At 46.4% G+C, this 17,234-nt stretch overlaps 1 protein-coding gene across 1 annotated transcript in view; it reads right to left on the reverse strand.

The window, feature by feature from the left end:
• Nucleotides 1-17,234, reverse strand: part of ANTXR1 (anthrax toxin receptor 1) — a 97,077-nt gene that overhangs the window by 3,777 nt on the left and 76,066 nt on the right. Inside the window, exons 17-18 of the mRNA XM_021375010.1 lie at nt 16,781-16,861; nt 1-72 (exon numbers count right to left, since the gene is read on the reverse strand). Of these exons, the coding sequence (XP_021230685.1) occupies nt 1-72; nt 16,781-16,861 (153 nt within the window). The remainder of the gene's footprint in view (nt 73-16,780; nt 16,862-17,234) is intronic.

Raw genomic sequence — 17,234 nt, forward strand, 5'->3', positions numbered from 1 at the left:
GTAGGCGTTGTTGAGGGGGTATTTGGGGGGAGCGTCGGCGTTCTTCACTCGGGTGAAATTGATGCAACGGCCCTGGAAGAAAAAAGAAGAAAAAGGAAAAGCAGAGTTACTGATGGAAGCTGATGTCCCTGCACATATGAAGCCAAAAAAACTGCTTTTCTCGCTCTTCTGTGAGAACGGTGCTAAGCTACAGTTTGTTGTACATTTTTAAACAAAACCTTTGCCCTCTGAGCTGTTCTTTTCTCTTTTTCCTCCTGAGTTCCAACCTGCAAAAGATCCCACTGTAAATACTCAAATGTCAGAATCAGCACTATTGCATTATGGATTCATTCTTTCAGATATGATATCATCCAAAAACGCACTGGAGGATTTCTGAGCCTGTCCTTTTTGTTTTTTTGGATCTGTGAGCGTGAGCTTGTTTTCTGCTTTCCTCCTTCTTCTCCCAAAGTAAATGTTTTTCCTGGTGAAAACATGCCAGACCGAGCATTGAGTTCACAGAACCGCTGAATCATAAAGGTTGGAAAAGACCTCTAAGATCATCTAGTCCAACCATCACCCCGTCCCCACCATGCCCACTCAAAGAACCATGGAATCATTAAGGTTGGAAGAGACCTCCAGGATCCCCAAGCCTGAGCCCAACCCACCTCACCATGCCCACTGATTGCGTTCCTCAATGCCACATCCCCAGAGTTCTTGAACACCTCCAGGGATGGTGACCCCACCGCCTCCCTGAGCAGCCTACGGGCAAACTGTGAGGAAGAGGGACCCAAAGTGAAGGAAGGGAGAAGCTGGTAGAAATGTACCGGAGAAAGGTTTGATGGGGATGAGCAGAGAAGGCGTGGAAGGGACTGACACATAAAGAGATACGGATGGCTCCGCTAGGAGCGCGCTGCCAATTCTATCATCACACTCTGTGGACACCAAGAAACATCTGCCTGAGCCCTTCAGCAAAGTGGATTCCTCACTGAAGTATGCAGAACAGCCCACAGCTGAGCACGGGCTGTCTCCTGCAGGCAAAGGTCTTTTAAGGGAAACAAAGATTTCACAGCGCTCACGCCCTGTGAGCATCACCTCGGAGCTGCTCCTTGCGGTGGGAGCTGAATCCCCTGCATGGCTCAGCCCGGGGTATCTGTCTGCAAGAAGAGTCTGTGGCTTCATCTTGGGGGCTCCAGGGCAAAGCAGAGACCCCTGGGCTGGCCAGAAATGCCCTCACGGGGCAATGGGGCAGAGGGAAGCCTGAACTGAGCACAGCGCTGCCTCAATTCAATGTTCCTTCGGTTCTATTTGTTCTTTGCAGGCTGGTGTCTCTGCTTTAATCTTTTTTAAATGCACTTAGCTGTGATTTTAAGTAAATACCAAGGGGGTGGGCCTGCTGAGTGAGTTGAAGTCTGAACCCAAGTTAACCAATTCTGCACAGAGAGAAACAAAACATGAGGTTGTTTTCCTTGTTCTGGTTCCACGTCTCCTGCAATGGAACTGCAGCAGTTTCAGACTATTGCTTGTACTAGCTTTGTTTTCTTTATTTACGTTGAAAATAAAATAAATCCGAATGAAAAGCAGCAGTCCAGGAATTCCAGCCAGAGAACAAAAAGTTGCAATTGTTTTTGCGTGGAGACATCCTCTGTCTGGATGCTCCAGGGGTGAGGTTATGGTGCTGCAGATCCAAATGGAACTGAACACTGCCCAAACTACATTCAAGAAGGTGCAGTGACACTCAGAAATCTTTGGGGTTGGGGTCAGGGCCGGGCTGGAGGGCTGAAAACCATCTAGCACTCATGGCATGGTCTAAAATGATATTACGTCCTTACAAGCTTTGACTTCACCGGCAAAGATTTGACTTCTTATTGCTGAGAGCTGGCTTGGACATCTCTGCAATACCATCATCACAAAAACAGTTAGCAACTCATACCAGTGTAGAGTTGCACTGTGTTTTGCGTTATTTTTTGCAGCCAGCTACCACCTAGTGATCCCGTGTCCATGTGTGCTGCTTATACTCATGACTAATGGTCTCTCTTCCCCTCTCTTCTTGCAGCAAATTGACACTTGTTGAGCAATGCTTCCTACTGCTGTGCAATGAGCAGTTCTGCAGGGCATCCAGCAAGTGTGGAGGACAGATAGAGTTCAGCGTTCCTCCTTTCATGTGAGCTGACAGTCCTTGTGTCATTGCTTGACATTTCTCTCATCCATGCATATGGGAGGCAGAGTGCCAGATAGCAGTCTGGAGTTCAGAGTGGACCTTGGCAGCTACAGTGCCTCAGTGGAGATGGGGAAACCAACACCTCCCAGGGAAGGAGGATTGCCAGACTGGATGACAAGGACATACCAAGGAAACAAATTACTATGCCATTGCACAGGAGAGGCTGAAAATATTTCTTAGAGAGCAGTGAGGCCCTGGCACTGCTGCCCAAAGAGTGGGTGCCCCATCCCTGGAGGTGCCCAAGGCCATGGATGGGGCCCTGGGCAGCCTGATCTGGTGGGTGGCAACCAGAGCACAGCAGGGGTTGGAACTGCATGGGCTGTGAGGTCTCCTCCAATCCAATCATGCTGTGATTCATCTGGCAGTCTGATAACAGACAGAAGGGGAGATGCTGTGCTAGCCACAGGGTGACTGTGAGTGGTTCTGTGCTCTTTTATCTGGATGAGTGTCTGGTTGAAGGTCAAGCTGGCTGCCTTATCACCCAACCATTCAAGCATTTGACACATTTCTCCATTGCCAGCACAGTTCAGTTCATCCCCCGGATGATCCGATCAGATAGAGACCCTGTGAATATCTGCACCAAAATGTCTTGTTCAACCTTGGGGGCCTGGATGCAAAACCAGAGTGTGTGTCTGAGGTGCACCAGGAAAGAGGAGTGCAAGGTTTCTCTACGCCCAGTGGAAGCATAAGGACCTTCACATGACTATATTGTAGGAGGGGCTCAATGGCCACCAGTGAGGACCCCCTCTTGGCTATCCACCAAGGTGTTCCTCCTCATCCAGGTGCCCAGATGGACATCAGATGGATGTGGAAGACATAAGCAGAACATCCAGGAGGCAGGAAAAGAACCCATTTCCAACAAATGGATCCTTAAACAGAAGTCGACTCTCATTCCAGGAGAAAAAGCTCCCGAACCAGATTGTACCACAGCTTTGAGAAGAAGGGCAGCCAATTCTATTGGCCTTTCAAGCAGAGAGACAGTAGTTGGAGATACAGAATGAAGAATCGAAGGGAATACGCTGTATATTGAAGGGCTGCTGTGCTGAACGCCTTGGCTAGGTTTCACTTCCCTTTCTGCAGCCACAACGCTTCAGGGGGCAGAGTCACAGCTGTGCCTCAGCAGAGACAATTGAAGCAATATGGAGACATTATTACATCTGAAATTTAGCGGAATCAGCAAAATCAGCCAAGGAGATTCACTCCAGCATTTTATGTTGTTTTTCTAAAGAGTACTGCTCGCAGGCATTTGCATAATGAATTCTGCTCTGAGTGGCTTTGCTCTTTCACCTTCAACAGCTGATTGCTTTTGGGATGGAGGCAGGCAGTGCTGCCTCTGGGCCAGCCAACACAGGGCCACGGGGGATCGAGTGCTCTGACTGGGGACCTGGCCCTGCCAGCGCTTTGCACGCAGAGTGCTGTAGGGCTGCATGCTTGAGCCAAGCTTTTCTCTTTGTTCTTCACATCTGGCTGCCTGGGGAGCGCTGCTAGGGTCAGAAGAGAGGGCAGGATGTGGGGCGAGGGGACATCAGGCTGCTGAGGTCACAGCACAGGGTGACAGGGACCGTGTGCTCGAGGGAGCAAGCTGGATGTTGGCGTCATGGAAGTGGATCTGGCAAGCAGAGATGTGAAGAGCAGCGGATGCCTCGGTCGAGCTGTGGCATTTCCTAGGAGCTCCACAGCCTTGCCTAAGCCACTTCCCATGTCCTCCTGCCTCTCTTTCTGTTCATTTGAACCAGATGGGCTGCCCACAGCGCTATCTGCACAGCCCTGATTCGGGATCACAGAATCACAGCATGGCTTGTGTTGAAAGGGACATTAAAGAATCACAGAATGGTTGGGTTGGAAGGGACCTTAAAGATCACAGAACTATAGAATCATAGGATGGTTGGGTTGGAAGGGACCTCAAAGCCCATCCAGCCCCAACATTTGCCATGGGCTGGTTGCCATCCACCAGATCAGGTTGCCCAGGGCCCCATCCAACCTGACCTTGAGCACCTCCAGGGATGGCACATGCTGAACCCTACATGGCACATGCCCTACACAGCACTGGGGAGGTATCTCTTTAAAAGAGGAAGGTTAAACATTTTTCTGAAAATGAAAAATATTTGTTTCTCTTGGTTTCCTATCAATCTGGAATGAATATCTGGAAAAATATCAACATTTTAAGACTGTAAAACACTGGAACTGGCTTCTGAGTTTAAATAGAGCCACTGGAAAAGATAAGATCCCTTGTAAGGTTCATTAGTAATTCAAACTTTCCATAAAAAATAACTGAGTTTATCCTGTTGTTACAAGAAAGAGGAGAGAAAAAAAGAAACACAAAAATCAAGAGCAGAGAGGAGAATGAAACAGAAAGAAAGAGAAGAAGGAAAAGGAAAGCGGAAGAGGGTAGAAAGTTGAAAATCAGTGTGTGATTTGATACTTGATTCTGAAACAAGCACACACAAAAGCTTATAGGAGAAAACCATCAAAATGAGTAACAGGATAACATTAAATACATGAATAGATACCACTAGGCTCTGGAAAGAGATTCGTTCCTAAAGTGTAGCTACTTTACAAGCAAAGCATGTACGTGGATGCAAAGTGCTAGCGCTGAATTCTCTAGGAAAACCCCACCAAAGACAAATGGTGCTTGATTTGAAACTAGCCCAGGCTTAGAGCCTTCCACAAACATCTCTGAAAATGTGCTCCTTTGTGCCAGAACATACTGGGAAAAAAACAGGGCCAAGATTCCCACTACCATGTCATCATCTGGGGAAAGTAGTGGTCGGGGAGCTCTTGGGCTCCCGTCAAGATAACCCCAAACCCCAGAGGGTTTCTGCTATGTAATGGGATCCCGAGAGCTTGAGATATCCCTGCTTCCATGACCTGAGCTGGCAGCGTGCTGGCTTTCAAATCACACAAGGGTGTCTGGAGACACATTTAGGAAACTGTTGACTAGCTTCTGGGCTTTGTTAGCCAGCCACCCTTGGTGAGGTCAGCCTGTGTTGAGTGTGCTTGGCAATGCCAGGAAGCACTGCCTCCTGCAGCAAGCACACTAATTACACGGCTACCTCTGTATCTGTTAGTCACCAAACAGCTATTAAAACCGTCTCGTTTCGTGATAAAACATCACCGCAGCAAAACCATTCCCATCTGTCTCTCATTACACGGCCTTGAACTCAGTGTTGCTCATAAAACCTACCATTCCCAAGGCATTCCAGCCACCTCGTCCGCTCAATAGTTTAGAGGCTTGAACTATTTTCTCCGAGAATTAAGAGGATGACTTCCATTGATAAGAGGGAACTTTGGGTCATGACTTCTAATGACCTGCTCTCTTATTGTAGAGGCAGCACTGAAAACTATGCGTCATTGTGGCTTAACCTAGAAGACCTTGCAAAAAGTACTGCAGGGTGATGAAGTCTGAAGCAAGATTCAGAGCTTTCTGTCAGGTCTCAGTACCACAAGCCGTGTTGGATTTCTAACTCCCGTGAAAAGAGTGGTACAAAATAGCATTCCCATCTACTACCAGTAAGGAGGTGGGATTTACCCATGATGAGAGCGATAAATATGTCCCCAGAATAGTGGGCTGTATCACGGGCAGCTTCCTACACTGCAGATAAGCATCCTGTCTAAATTTAGAAGGAAAAAATAGGAGCAGAAAAACTATCATTCTCTGATCTTTCTCAATTCAGTGATTCTGCGATGTCTTAGATGTGGTTTGGTCAATTCAGATGTTCAGGCAGTGGTTTGTATTTGTACTTACACGATCCTGTTCTGTTCAAGCAACACCAAAGCCACATATTTTGAAGTTGAAAGGAAAATACTTTAAACCTCATGAAGTGTTGCAGTTTTTGCAGAACTCTCATAGAATTTACCCACCAAGGTTGTGGGTACCCCCTCCCTGAAAGAATCAAAGCCAAACCGGAAGGGGCCTGGGGCAAACCGGGCCAAGGGGAAGGGGCCCCGCCCAAAACAAGGGTTTTGGAACTAGATGGTCTTCAACGTCCCCTCCAACCCAAACCATTCTATGACTCTATGACTTGAAGTAAGAGCTGTATAAGCTCAGCCACACTGGCTTATGACCAATGCACGCCCATATCTATATACATCACCGTGCATCTGAGGGCCCCACAGTACAAAGAGCAGTTCTGCCAATTCAGCCTCCAGTTGAAATCTTACTCAGAAGCTTACTCATAGCTTTGGGACTGCGACTGACTCTTCAGACCTACCGCGACCCAGATAACACCCATTGCTCTGCCAATCTCTGCCATTTGGTATCTGCAACTACATCATGCAGGACTGACCGAGCTGGGGAACCTACTGAAAAGAAAACATTCAAACTGCTAAGACAAGTGAAACAAGATGATATAGGCTTCCACTTTGCCAAATTCAAGTGTGGGAATGAGCGTAACAACCTCAATCTTTGGCTTCTGCCAGAGTTTGGGAGCGTGGCTCTTTCAGAAATGAGTGGGCATTTTTATGTCAGCAAACAGGCCTGATTGCTTTTGCAGGAGCTAGATTTGGCTTATTTGCACTGTGAGACGAGTGTCATTTCCAGGAAGATCTGCTCATTCTTCTCACTGTCTTTCTGGAAAGAGGTAGCTCGTCTTGGAGAAAGGCTGTGTGACACATCAAAGACACTGCAGGACTATAATCTTTCATCTGGAGGTTGAGTAACGAAGTCAGCTGGGTACAAGGAAAGGAGAAAAATTCAAATGAAAAACAAAGCGCATTATTTTGGCAATGATAACCGGAATAATTAATCAAAAGTAGTGGTAAACATCCCTCTGGAGGGGAAGGAAGTGCCCACAGGGTAGCGCTAATGGCTTGAGAAAATAGGAGTTACTGCCTGCTGAATACTGTCCTACCAGTATTTAAGGAGTAATTCCCATCCTTGCAATCCCTGGATTCACCCTGGCTCCCTAGGTAACCTGCTGAGGTTGAAGGCATACCCTTGTAATTCTGCACAGGGGAAAGGTTGCCCCGGGTCAAGACGTGAGTGGGATGCTCCCTTTTGTGAGCTGGCTGCTCTTTAATTCACAAACAGAGGTCCAGCAGTTCAAGAGCCAGCCCTGGGCTTTGTTTTTACAGGAATGAGCACTCCTGCAAGCTGATGAGCGGATCGCTGGGCTTTTGGCTGCAGAGCTATTAGTTCCACGAAAAAGAGCTGATGTTGAGGTTAACTTTTCCATGGCTACTAATGGGAAACCACGCTGCAATACTATGTGCAGAAATTCTGTTCTCAAGCTTTGCAGCCTGTCAACAGAAACCTGTTAGCACAGACTTAACGATGGGTTAAACAACAGCTCCTCATCAGTGCCCATGCATTTCTGAATCCGCCAAGAGAAGAACCATAGCAAGCAGCAGCCCAGCAATGTACAGGCGTGTGGGTTGACCTGGAGCCCACAGGGCTGGTCTCATTCTCGGGTCTGAAAAGGGAATGAGGTCTAGGCAATTAAAGCATGGGAATCTGTAATTGCATCCCCTGCTGTCTGCATTTTGTTTCAGAGAGCTGTGAAAGAGCACACTGTGAAATCAGACAGCGACCTTAAATCTGAATTCCCTCATCTTAAAATAGATCCCTAATTCAAATTAAGAGAGGGTCGAGGGGGCTTTCCACGATATTTTTTGCTCCTGTGCATTGCGCAGTCCACAAAATATGCAACCTTCCCCATGTTACCACTCTAGACTATTACACTTCTTGACTTTTAGTGTGACTCGCTGGAGGTTTGTGCGGCAGAATTTGCTCGTAAGTATCCAATTATGAACAAATAATTACAGCTTTTGGGATGTTTTCATTGGATTTGTGCTCTCCAAGCAAAGGCCCCAGCTAGCTACTACATTCCTTCTCTGTTTCTTGATAGCACTCTAATAACCCAGTCTTAAGCTGAAAACAGTATTCCTGCATGCCAGCAATACTTAATGGGCTTTACAGTTCTTCACGAACCTGCTAACAGCCAAGTTTATTGCAGTGCATAATGGCTGATGACCAATTGGTGCTAACACAAAGTGCCAGGTCCACCTGGTCTTGCTTTATGGCTCCTCCAAAATACCCTTTGTGGGTGTATGTAAAACCAGGCAAGAAGCAGAGCCCGCAGCGATGAGGATAAGTCATCTCTTTCTGAGCCTCAGACCACAGGTAGAGCATCTGCTGTTGGTGCTTGGGTTCTGGGTAGCTCTGCATGCCTAGAAAGTCCCTGGAGGTCCTCTGGTGGCTGATGTAAGACCCAGGGTTCCCCCTACAAGTTCTCCATGCAGATGGGCCCAGACAGAGTCCAAAGTTTTCAGCTGGAGTAACTGCTTACTTTTAGGAATTTGGAATCCCACAGGAAGCTGTGATCTCGCTTTCCCATAAGGATAAGCTCTACTGGAAGCTGCACGAGGGAAACACGCTACAAATGCAAGATTGATATTCACTCAGCAAGAACTACGCACGGCAGAGACATATTCCTGACATCTGTGACGAGGTGACTCTCTCTGCATCTAAATCCTCCCCTTCCTCTTAGAGGAGTTTCACTTTCCATGGTTTTACTCATATTCTAAGAGCCTAAAAACACCCATTCAACAAACGTGCAGTGTTTTCTATGAGAATACACATACCCAGATGCTTTTCTGCATCTGGCCACCTGGTTTCCCTTGTTCCTCCCGCAGCACTTCTCATCGTTGTGCTGCTCCAATACAGGTTTTCCTCCAACAATGAATTCATCCACCCCACAGCTGCAGGACTCCTGACTCCGCGCGGAGGAAAGTCTGACTGACGCTGTTCCATTGGCTTGTTTTGCCTTCTGCTCCTTAAAACAAACTAGGAACCCCTTTTGTTTCTCAGCTTATTAAGTGGAACTCCGTCCTTTCCATGAGCCCTACAGAGGAATATCCTCTGCCTGGCTCCTCACTGCTCTGGAAAGCTCAAGCAGGGTAATTTCTTGCCTTAATTCAAATCACACTTTCAAGTAAAGCGCTGCACTAAAATCCAGACAAATCTTATTTCACACGTGGTTTCTCAGAGGAGCAAAACGCGGTTGTGAGCTTGGGGCTAGGGAGGATGGAAGGGGCTGAGGAATCGGAACAGAAATTCAGGTGCTGACCTTCATACCAGTAGGAGAAGTGGTCCTGAGCCAGAGGGGGAAACCCAGCCACCAACCTGCATGTGTGTTCCCAGGCAGCTGTCCTCTGACACGCACCAATACTTTCACCCCCATCTATAATGGCAAGGAGCAAGCTCCCGGCTCATGCAGCAGCACTGCCTCCCTCTTTGTGGTTTAGATTTCATTTCCTTCAATTTCAGCACTGTGTGGGGCGTGAGAAACGATTAGTTATTTCCCAGAGAGGTCTTTGGAGGCACACAGCTTTCTCCAGCAGTCACGGAAAAGAGGCTTCATTTTCGGAGAGTCTGAATTTGCCAGAGATAAGACGCATTCCTCAGGAGGTGGAGCAGCCAGTGCTAATCTCCTCTGTGAAAGACCCAATTATGTGCAGCAGATTAAGACTTTTTCACATTTTTTAAAGCACACAAGTGGACTAAGAAGGAGGAAAAGTTGCTAGAAAGTGGTAATGATTCAGGCTGCCTTCTTTCCTCCTCTGCATTTTTAAGACACGACGATGAGTGCCCAGTCAGCAAGGAGTGCTCTCCCACGAACTGAGAATCAAGTCTGCACCAACAGTTAAACCTGGGACATGGTGCCAAAGGGGATGCGTGGACTGACATGGCAAAGATAGATCCTGGTTCCCACTGGTTTCTTGTAATATCTTAACTTGCAAAACAAAATGACTCCTGGCACACCATGGAAGAAAGACTGTCTGACTACCTAAGCATCCTACAGGTCTAAAATACACAGATCTGAACCTCCAAACCTCCAACCTCTGTACTGGTAGCATCACACTGCAAATCCACAGATGAGGTGCACCCCCATTCACATACCTGCAAATACAGCTAAATCTAACTCTAACCCTAACCCTAGCCATAACCCCAACCCCATAGCCACAACACTTGCTCATACTTTAAATTTATTGCCAAGTTCCATCCTTCGTTTCCATAAATGCCGTGGGAAAGAAAATGCATTGGATTAGGCTCATCTAGAAGACAGGAGAAGCCTCTGAGATGTGTACCATATTCAGTTTGGGGCCCCTTGCTGCAAGAAGGACATTGAATTGCTTGACTATGTGCAATGAAAGTGGTGGTGGGACTGGAAAACAAGACTTATGATGAATGGCAGGGAATTGGGGTTGTGGCTGGAGAAACTTGGGGCTGAGGAGAGAACTCATTGCTCTTTACAGCTGAACCTGAAAGGAGGTTGTAGCCAGGTGGGTGTTGGTCTCTTTACTCAGGTGACAAGTGATAGGAATTGAGGAAACAGCCTCAAGTTGCACCAGGGGAAGTTTAGATTGGATATCAGGAAGAATTTCCTCATGGAGAGGATGGTCAATATTGGAACAGGTCCCTATCCCTGCAGCTATTTGGGAGATGTGTGGACATGGCACTTCGGGACATGGTTCAGCAGCGGACTTGACAGTGTTCGGTGGTGGTAGAACTCGATGATCTGAAGGGCCTTTTCCAACCTTTTCCATCACTTTTCCAAGTGATTCTATGATTCTTCCATTCTGTGGAGTTGACTACGTGGCAGTGTTGAGGTAGGCCCCAGGCCTACAGATGCAGAATCACAGAACCATACCATCATTAAGGTTGGAAAAGACCACTGTGCTCATCTGGTCCAACCCATCCCCACTGTGCCCACTGAATTAGACACTCAAATGACCCTCAAGAAATGCAGAAAGACTTAGCAAACAGTACAAAGTCCTTAACTTGCAGAATTGGGCCCTTGACAAGGAACAGTCATTTGGGATGAATGACTGATATAATCCAGAGCAGTCATCCGAATTCCTTAGGCTGCGCAAAACATTCACAGTGGAGCCTGAAATCAAGTTAATACGAGGTTTTGGCATTTCACTGTGATATAAAAACATTAGCGTGATCGTAGGGCAGAGGGAGTTTTGTCAGCTTTTGTTGAAAAACAGTACTTTTCTGCAGTGAAGATTCATGCAATTTGGCTGTAAACTGGTCTTATTTCATATGCTGGCTGTTCTGTTTCTATTAAAATCAATTTTTGTGTGTGGTTTTTTTTTTTTTTTCAGCACATGCACACACACGCACACGTTCTTCCTTATATTGTAAAAAGAGACAATTTGTGATTGCTTTAAGGGAGACATTTTCGTGGAGTTCATAGTTTCATCCTCTCATCATAACTAACCACAGTTTGTACCAGAACCGTATCACTGATATGTAACAGGAGGTGAGATTTGATTGGCATACTTGCAAAAGCTCTAGAAAAAAGCTCCTCTCACTGCATTTCCCTTAATTTAGGTAGGATACCTATTTACATCTAATTACGCATGGTTTTGTTATACTTTTTCTCCATATTTACCCCTATCTGTATCATTTTTTACAAATACACTCAAAGTGGAAATATGATTAATTCAATGTAACACACATTTAAAACATAACGTGCTCTCAGATTGAGATTTTCCTGGCCAAGTCTGAGCTTGAAGCACATTTTAATAATCTCCTCATAAATTCCTGACAGAGCGATGTTCATCATGGAAATGCAACAGATACTTCGAAGACACACTCATTTGGGTCCAACTCTTAGTGAGCACTTTGCAACATTAAGCATTCCCTCACTTCACTACAAAAGAGATAACGTTTTCTAAAATAACATGTGTTTTTAAATCACCCCTTTCTGATGATGTTTTGAATGTAAAAATAACCTCATTAATGCCGACAAGAATGCAAACTTAGTCTCTTGAAAATGTGAGAAGACCACAGGAATCCCATGTGACTCTGACTTCCTTGCCTTATTGGAAACATCTGTGTCTACTGGTAACCTCAGAGCATTTCCAGGTTTGACTCCAAGAAAATAATTTCACAACCTTTTTGTGCATCTCAGCCTCTCTGGGTGCTCTTTCAAATCAGGTTCAGAACTTGCCCCTCTCTTCTTTTTGCTCTTGGAGAAAAGGTGCAGATTAACAAGCCTACTCCAAACCAGACCAGAGTTTGCTTCATGGTTTGCTCTTGCAAAGACAGATCAGCACGTGGCCAGTTGTGGCCAACATGATAACATGCTGACCAGGACTAGCTGGTGATAACTGCTATCGTTTTTGTGGAGCTACAGTGGTCAAAGCCAGGTAAGACTGGGCAGGCAGGTGTCCTTCAGGCAGTCCTACTGGAAAGAGACCTCACCTCTCCATTCACCAGAAACATCTAACCCAGATGCCATGCTGGAGGTGACGATCTACAGGCAGGTAGAAGGTGTGGCAGGAGAAGCTGAGCAGCCGCACAAGCAAGGCGTGTTGCTTATAAGCAAGGTGTGTTGCCCAGGCAAAGCAGCCTTGATAGAAGGCAGGAGCTCAACCCTGCCTTCAGCTCCAGCATGTCCATCCCCACTAGGGTCAGCATTTCCTGCACCAGTGTGAGCACCTCTAATGCAAAGCTACACATTGAGTGCTGCACACCCCAGGCAGCACCCATGGAGAATCTTCAGCCCCATGCAAAGCTATTTTTGAAAGCTTGTATGCATGTTCTGCAAGGTTAAGGCCTGAACCTAAAGTCTTTCAAATTAGAAGGATCCCTTGGTTAAGGCACAATCTTGCCAAAGTTTATCTTATATTCTGCTAACTGGCACAATTGGTAAACCCCCCCCCCACAGCTCCATTTCTAGGCAATCCCAGCTATCTTACTGTGTGCAGCACTTAGTAGTCAGTTATTCTGATAGTTGTGCCTTTTGCAGTGAAGAAGCAGTCCTATTGTAAGACATCCCAATCTTGATTAAAGGTCTTGGGGCATGAACAGACAAAAGGCAACAAGAGGGTATTGTATGAGGTCACACGGAGGAGGAGGACTGGAAGATAAGCTTTAGTCCCTACATTATCCACTCCATATACATATATAAATTGCAAATTTATTAGTCACTGTGCTTGAACCAATGTCTTGTTATAGACCAATGTGAACTTAGGGCAGGGAACGTCTTTCTTGATGATTCCTATGGTACCTTGGAAGCTGTGTGGGCTACAGCAGATAAACAGCAACAATTAGTCAACACAGTGTTTGAAGCCAGATCCATGTTCCATTCTACGCAAGCAATCTTTCTGAACAGCTCAGCTAACATGCTGGCAGTGGATAAAGTAACTGATTATAGCAAGGGATTGCTTATATATGAAAGTGATGTAACGCTGGGATTGAGTCCAATTCCTTTTCGGGCTCCAAAGCAAACAGAGGTTCCTTTCAGTCACTTTTCGTTTGCCTTTGCTTTTTTATTGTTGGCCAGTGGGTGAATTAAGATGCCCGCTGGACAACACCAAGGGTCTGAAATCTGCTTCCTTCTTTTCTGCAGGGAAGAGAAGGAAGGAGGTGCAAATTGCTTTCTTCAGCTGTTGGTGGCAGTGTGATGAAGGACAGAATCGCGTTTGGGATCCCCAGGCTCCCCTCTCCTCCCCTTGCTTTGCAGCCATCCCTCCAAGGTACAAAACTCGAGCATTTCGCAGGCAGCTTGGGACTGAGGGCCCCTGTAGCACTGGGAAATTTGAGCTTTTCCACCCTTTTCAGGGCTTTTGCAATATTCAGAAGCCAGACCTTCGTTCTGGAGAGCAGAGGCAATGCTCTGTGAATGGATGGCATGGCAATGAAGTTAAGCAGAGCCAGGAAAAAGCTGGAAAGCTGCAGCTGCCCTGCCATGTGCTGCAATAACTCAAAGCCTTGAGTCTGGCTGCCTGAAGCTTCCTGCAGCCGGCAAGGCTGGGCTTGCACATGGCTCCAGTCTATCAGGGCTGAGGTTTCAAACCAGCTGTGCCTCCACTGTAAAACCCCATGACTGGCCTGGGGTTGCTGATACCAGTTCTCATTGGGCCTCCTTTGCTGACAAATTGGGCAAAGTGCTCCTTTACCAACGCTTCCCAGTAGAACAGGATCCAACCTAAATTTGCCAGTGGACAGCTGTTACAACCCGCAGACTCATGGCTATTTGCCCACGCTGAAGATTTCACAACCCAGTGAAGACCCAGCCTGCCTTTGCTTTGCCACCTGTCCATGCTGCCTGGTCCAAGGGAGCTCTTTGGAACCACTTGGAGAGGCCACAGGAATTTACAGCTGAGCTTGCCACTGCCGAAACGACTCTTAACAGCTCTACCCCAGCTGGCTGATCTCCAAACCCTACACCAGAAACACATGGCTGGGTAGCATCTAGGTGTCTGTGTGGGTGAGCATCCTCCTCACTGCCATCCTGCAGCATGAAGAACATCCAAACCTGTTGGATACAGCCACTTGGCTGCATGTTGGGTCAAGGAGGTGCTGTGTTTCTAAGTAATCCAGAGGCACCCTCAGCATCTGCATGGGTAGAAATTTCCCATGTGTATCATCAGGCTTGGACACAGAGTTCACTTTGTCTCAGAAGAATGGTGGCCCAGAGAAGAATAGAGTGAAACCGGTAGGATCATGTAGGGGTTAAAGTCTTCTTATTTCATGTGGTGCAAATTTTACAGCAAATTTTTGCAGCTTGTTGCTTTTCCTTTTGACTGATTTGTCTCCCAGGGCACAGTGGTAGTTGGAGGTAGCTCAGCTAATAACAATTGCACAGTTTCTTGCACAGAAGCCTCTAATTACATCATAAAGCCAACCTTCATAATGCTCAGCTCCAGTAAAATCACCTTCTATGTCTACAAAGGAGAAAGTGAGGTTTGGGAGCCTAAACCAGCACCCAAGCCACAGGGAACGCTTACAGCAAGATGAGAAATGATGTGGAGACCTCAAAGCCAAACCCAGGGCTTGAAAGCTCGATTCTTCTCCCTGCTTTAAATCCAAAGGAGGGAAACAAAAAAAGCCCACATCACCGCTGAACAGGGGAGGGGGAAATGCTGCCCAACTCTGCCATTTCAGCTGTGTAAACTAATGAATGTCACCACCATTTTACTGTTTTCCGCCGAGTTCTCAGGCTGCTTTTGCCTGTGCTGCTGGTGGTGACATCACTTGGTTATGTCACTGCTGTAAAGGAATGAATGCCAATCGCTCTCCTAAGTCTGAAAGCAATTAAAACCATCAAGATGATCGTGCGTGGCTATAGATGGAAACTCAGGCACATGGAAATCCAGCACCTCACAGTGACACAAGGAAGTGCCCCAATATTTGCAAGTCTTCCAGGAGCCACTTGCAGAGAAACAGATATTTTTGCAGCTCTAAGCCTGTGTGCATTTGCAGCCACTTTCTCTTTCACACCAAATTACATTTGCTCCAAATCAAAGATCCTTCATAGCATAGCAAAATTGTAAAGAGCTTAATTTACTTTGAGCCTGGATCATGCAACACCTACATGAGCTAATTCTGCTATTTCTTATGCTGACAGAGAGACATTACCAAAAAGGGAGGGAGCTACTGCCACAGATTGCTGCTAACTTTATCAGCTTCAGTTACATCACTCTGGATTTTCCCTAGCATAAATGGAAGTGGCATCTTCCTTGTAATGTAATCACCGTTCTTCAAGTAAAAATATATATTCCTAGAATAGGAACTCTGCAGACCTCGATTTCGGAGGGAAAATTGCACAAAAGTTGGCAGCATTAGCAATCTGTACAAGACGAGTTTTCTCTCAGAAATCAGTCTCATGCTAAGTGAAGATACTTCAGCAAATTTTCCCCAGGAAGGAAGAAATTTCCTGATCTTTTTACTCACACAACTTCATAGATTGGATGTCAGGGGGAAGTTCTGCACAGAGAGTGGTGAGGTGCTGGAACAGGCTGCCCAGAGAGGCTGTGGATGCCCCATCCCTTGGGGTGTTCAAGGCCAGGTTGGATGGAGCCCTGGGCAACCTGGGCTAGTACCAGAGCTGGAAGTTGGTGACCCTGCCTGTGGTGGGGGGTTGCAACTTAATGATCCTTGGGGTCCCTTCCAACCCAAGCTATTCTGTGATTCTATGGTTGGTCCTGTATTCGATGGCAAACCTTGGAGGGAGCCAAACATTACAGAATTACAATTCTTCATCACTTAATTATATTGTTTTCTCATGTCCAGTTCAGCTTCTTGAAACCTTTGCAACGCTACCCAGTTGCCTGTGCTTTAGGACCACTCTATTCCTGAAGCAACTCCAACCTCCTCTGCCCATTTACATCACCAATATGTAAAATGACAGGTATGACATTAATGGAATGGACATTTTTCACCACAAGGGTCTCAGTGGGAAGCTGAATGTCCGTCCCTGGAGACTGTAAAAATTCCACTGGGTGCAGCCCTGAGTGAACATATGCAGAAATACTCCTTGCTATTCATTAGAATTTCTTGTGTAATTAATTGAAAGTGCCTCAAGTCTGTATTGGGCTCCTACGTGGGCGTTTCTGTCATTGCACCAGGACACTTGAAAATTTTCCACACTTGAAAATACAGGAACTGCAGTTACAACAAAGCTGATAAAATGTGACAGAGCTTTTCCTTCTGAGCTGTCACGAGCATCTGCCTTATCAGGGGAAGATAATCACAACCATTGTGGCCTATTTGTAAAAGCAATCTGAAGCTTCAGCAGGATTTTGTTTTTCCCTAGCTGCAAGAAATGTCTCGAGGCACAGTACCTTGTCTCCTGGCTGTGGGCGCATCACAGATACACGGTCGTAACCTTTCCGCAGCAAGACCCAGAGAGCATCCAATTTCCCCTGCAATCACAAAAAAAAAAAAAAAAAGAAAAAAATGCAGCATGCTATCTCCAGTGCAATAACAAGTGAGCCGTGCAAACTTACAGTTTGTGCTTAACCATTTGCTGTGCCTGTACAAGGTGCTGGAGAGCAATGTTTTTCCCTTACAGAATCTCTCTCTGAACCTGCTGCAAGTGCAGAGGAGAAGGCTTTCAGATGAGGAATAGGAAGATATGCCTGGCAGATAGCAGTGCCCATGCCTATTCTTCATGTATACCTCTGAACATCTCCAGAATTGGTGACTTAGGTATCTCCTGGGCTGAGGGAGTCTCATGCCTACTCCAGCTCTGGCATGGCTCTAGCAAAATGCTAATTGAATGCAGAAATCTGGTGA

The sequence above is a fragment of the Numida meleagris genome, chromosome 21 (assembly GCF_002078875.1).
Source record: "Numida meleagris isolate 19003 breed g44 Domestic line chromosome 21, NumMel1.0, whole genome shotgun sequence".
In the NCBI taxonomy this organism is placed as follows: Eukaryota; Metazoa; Chordata; class Aves; order Galliformes; family Numididae; genus Numida; species Numida meleagris.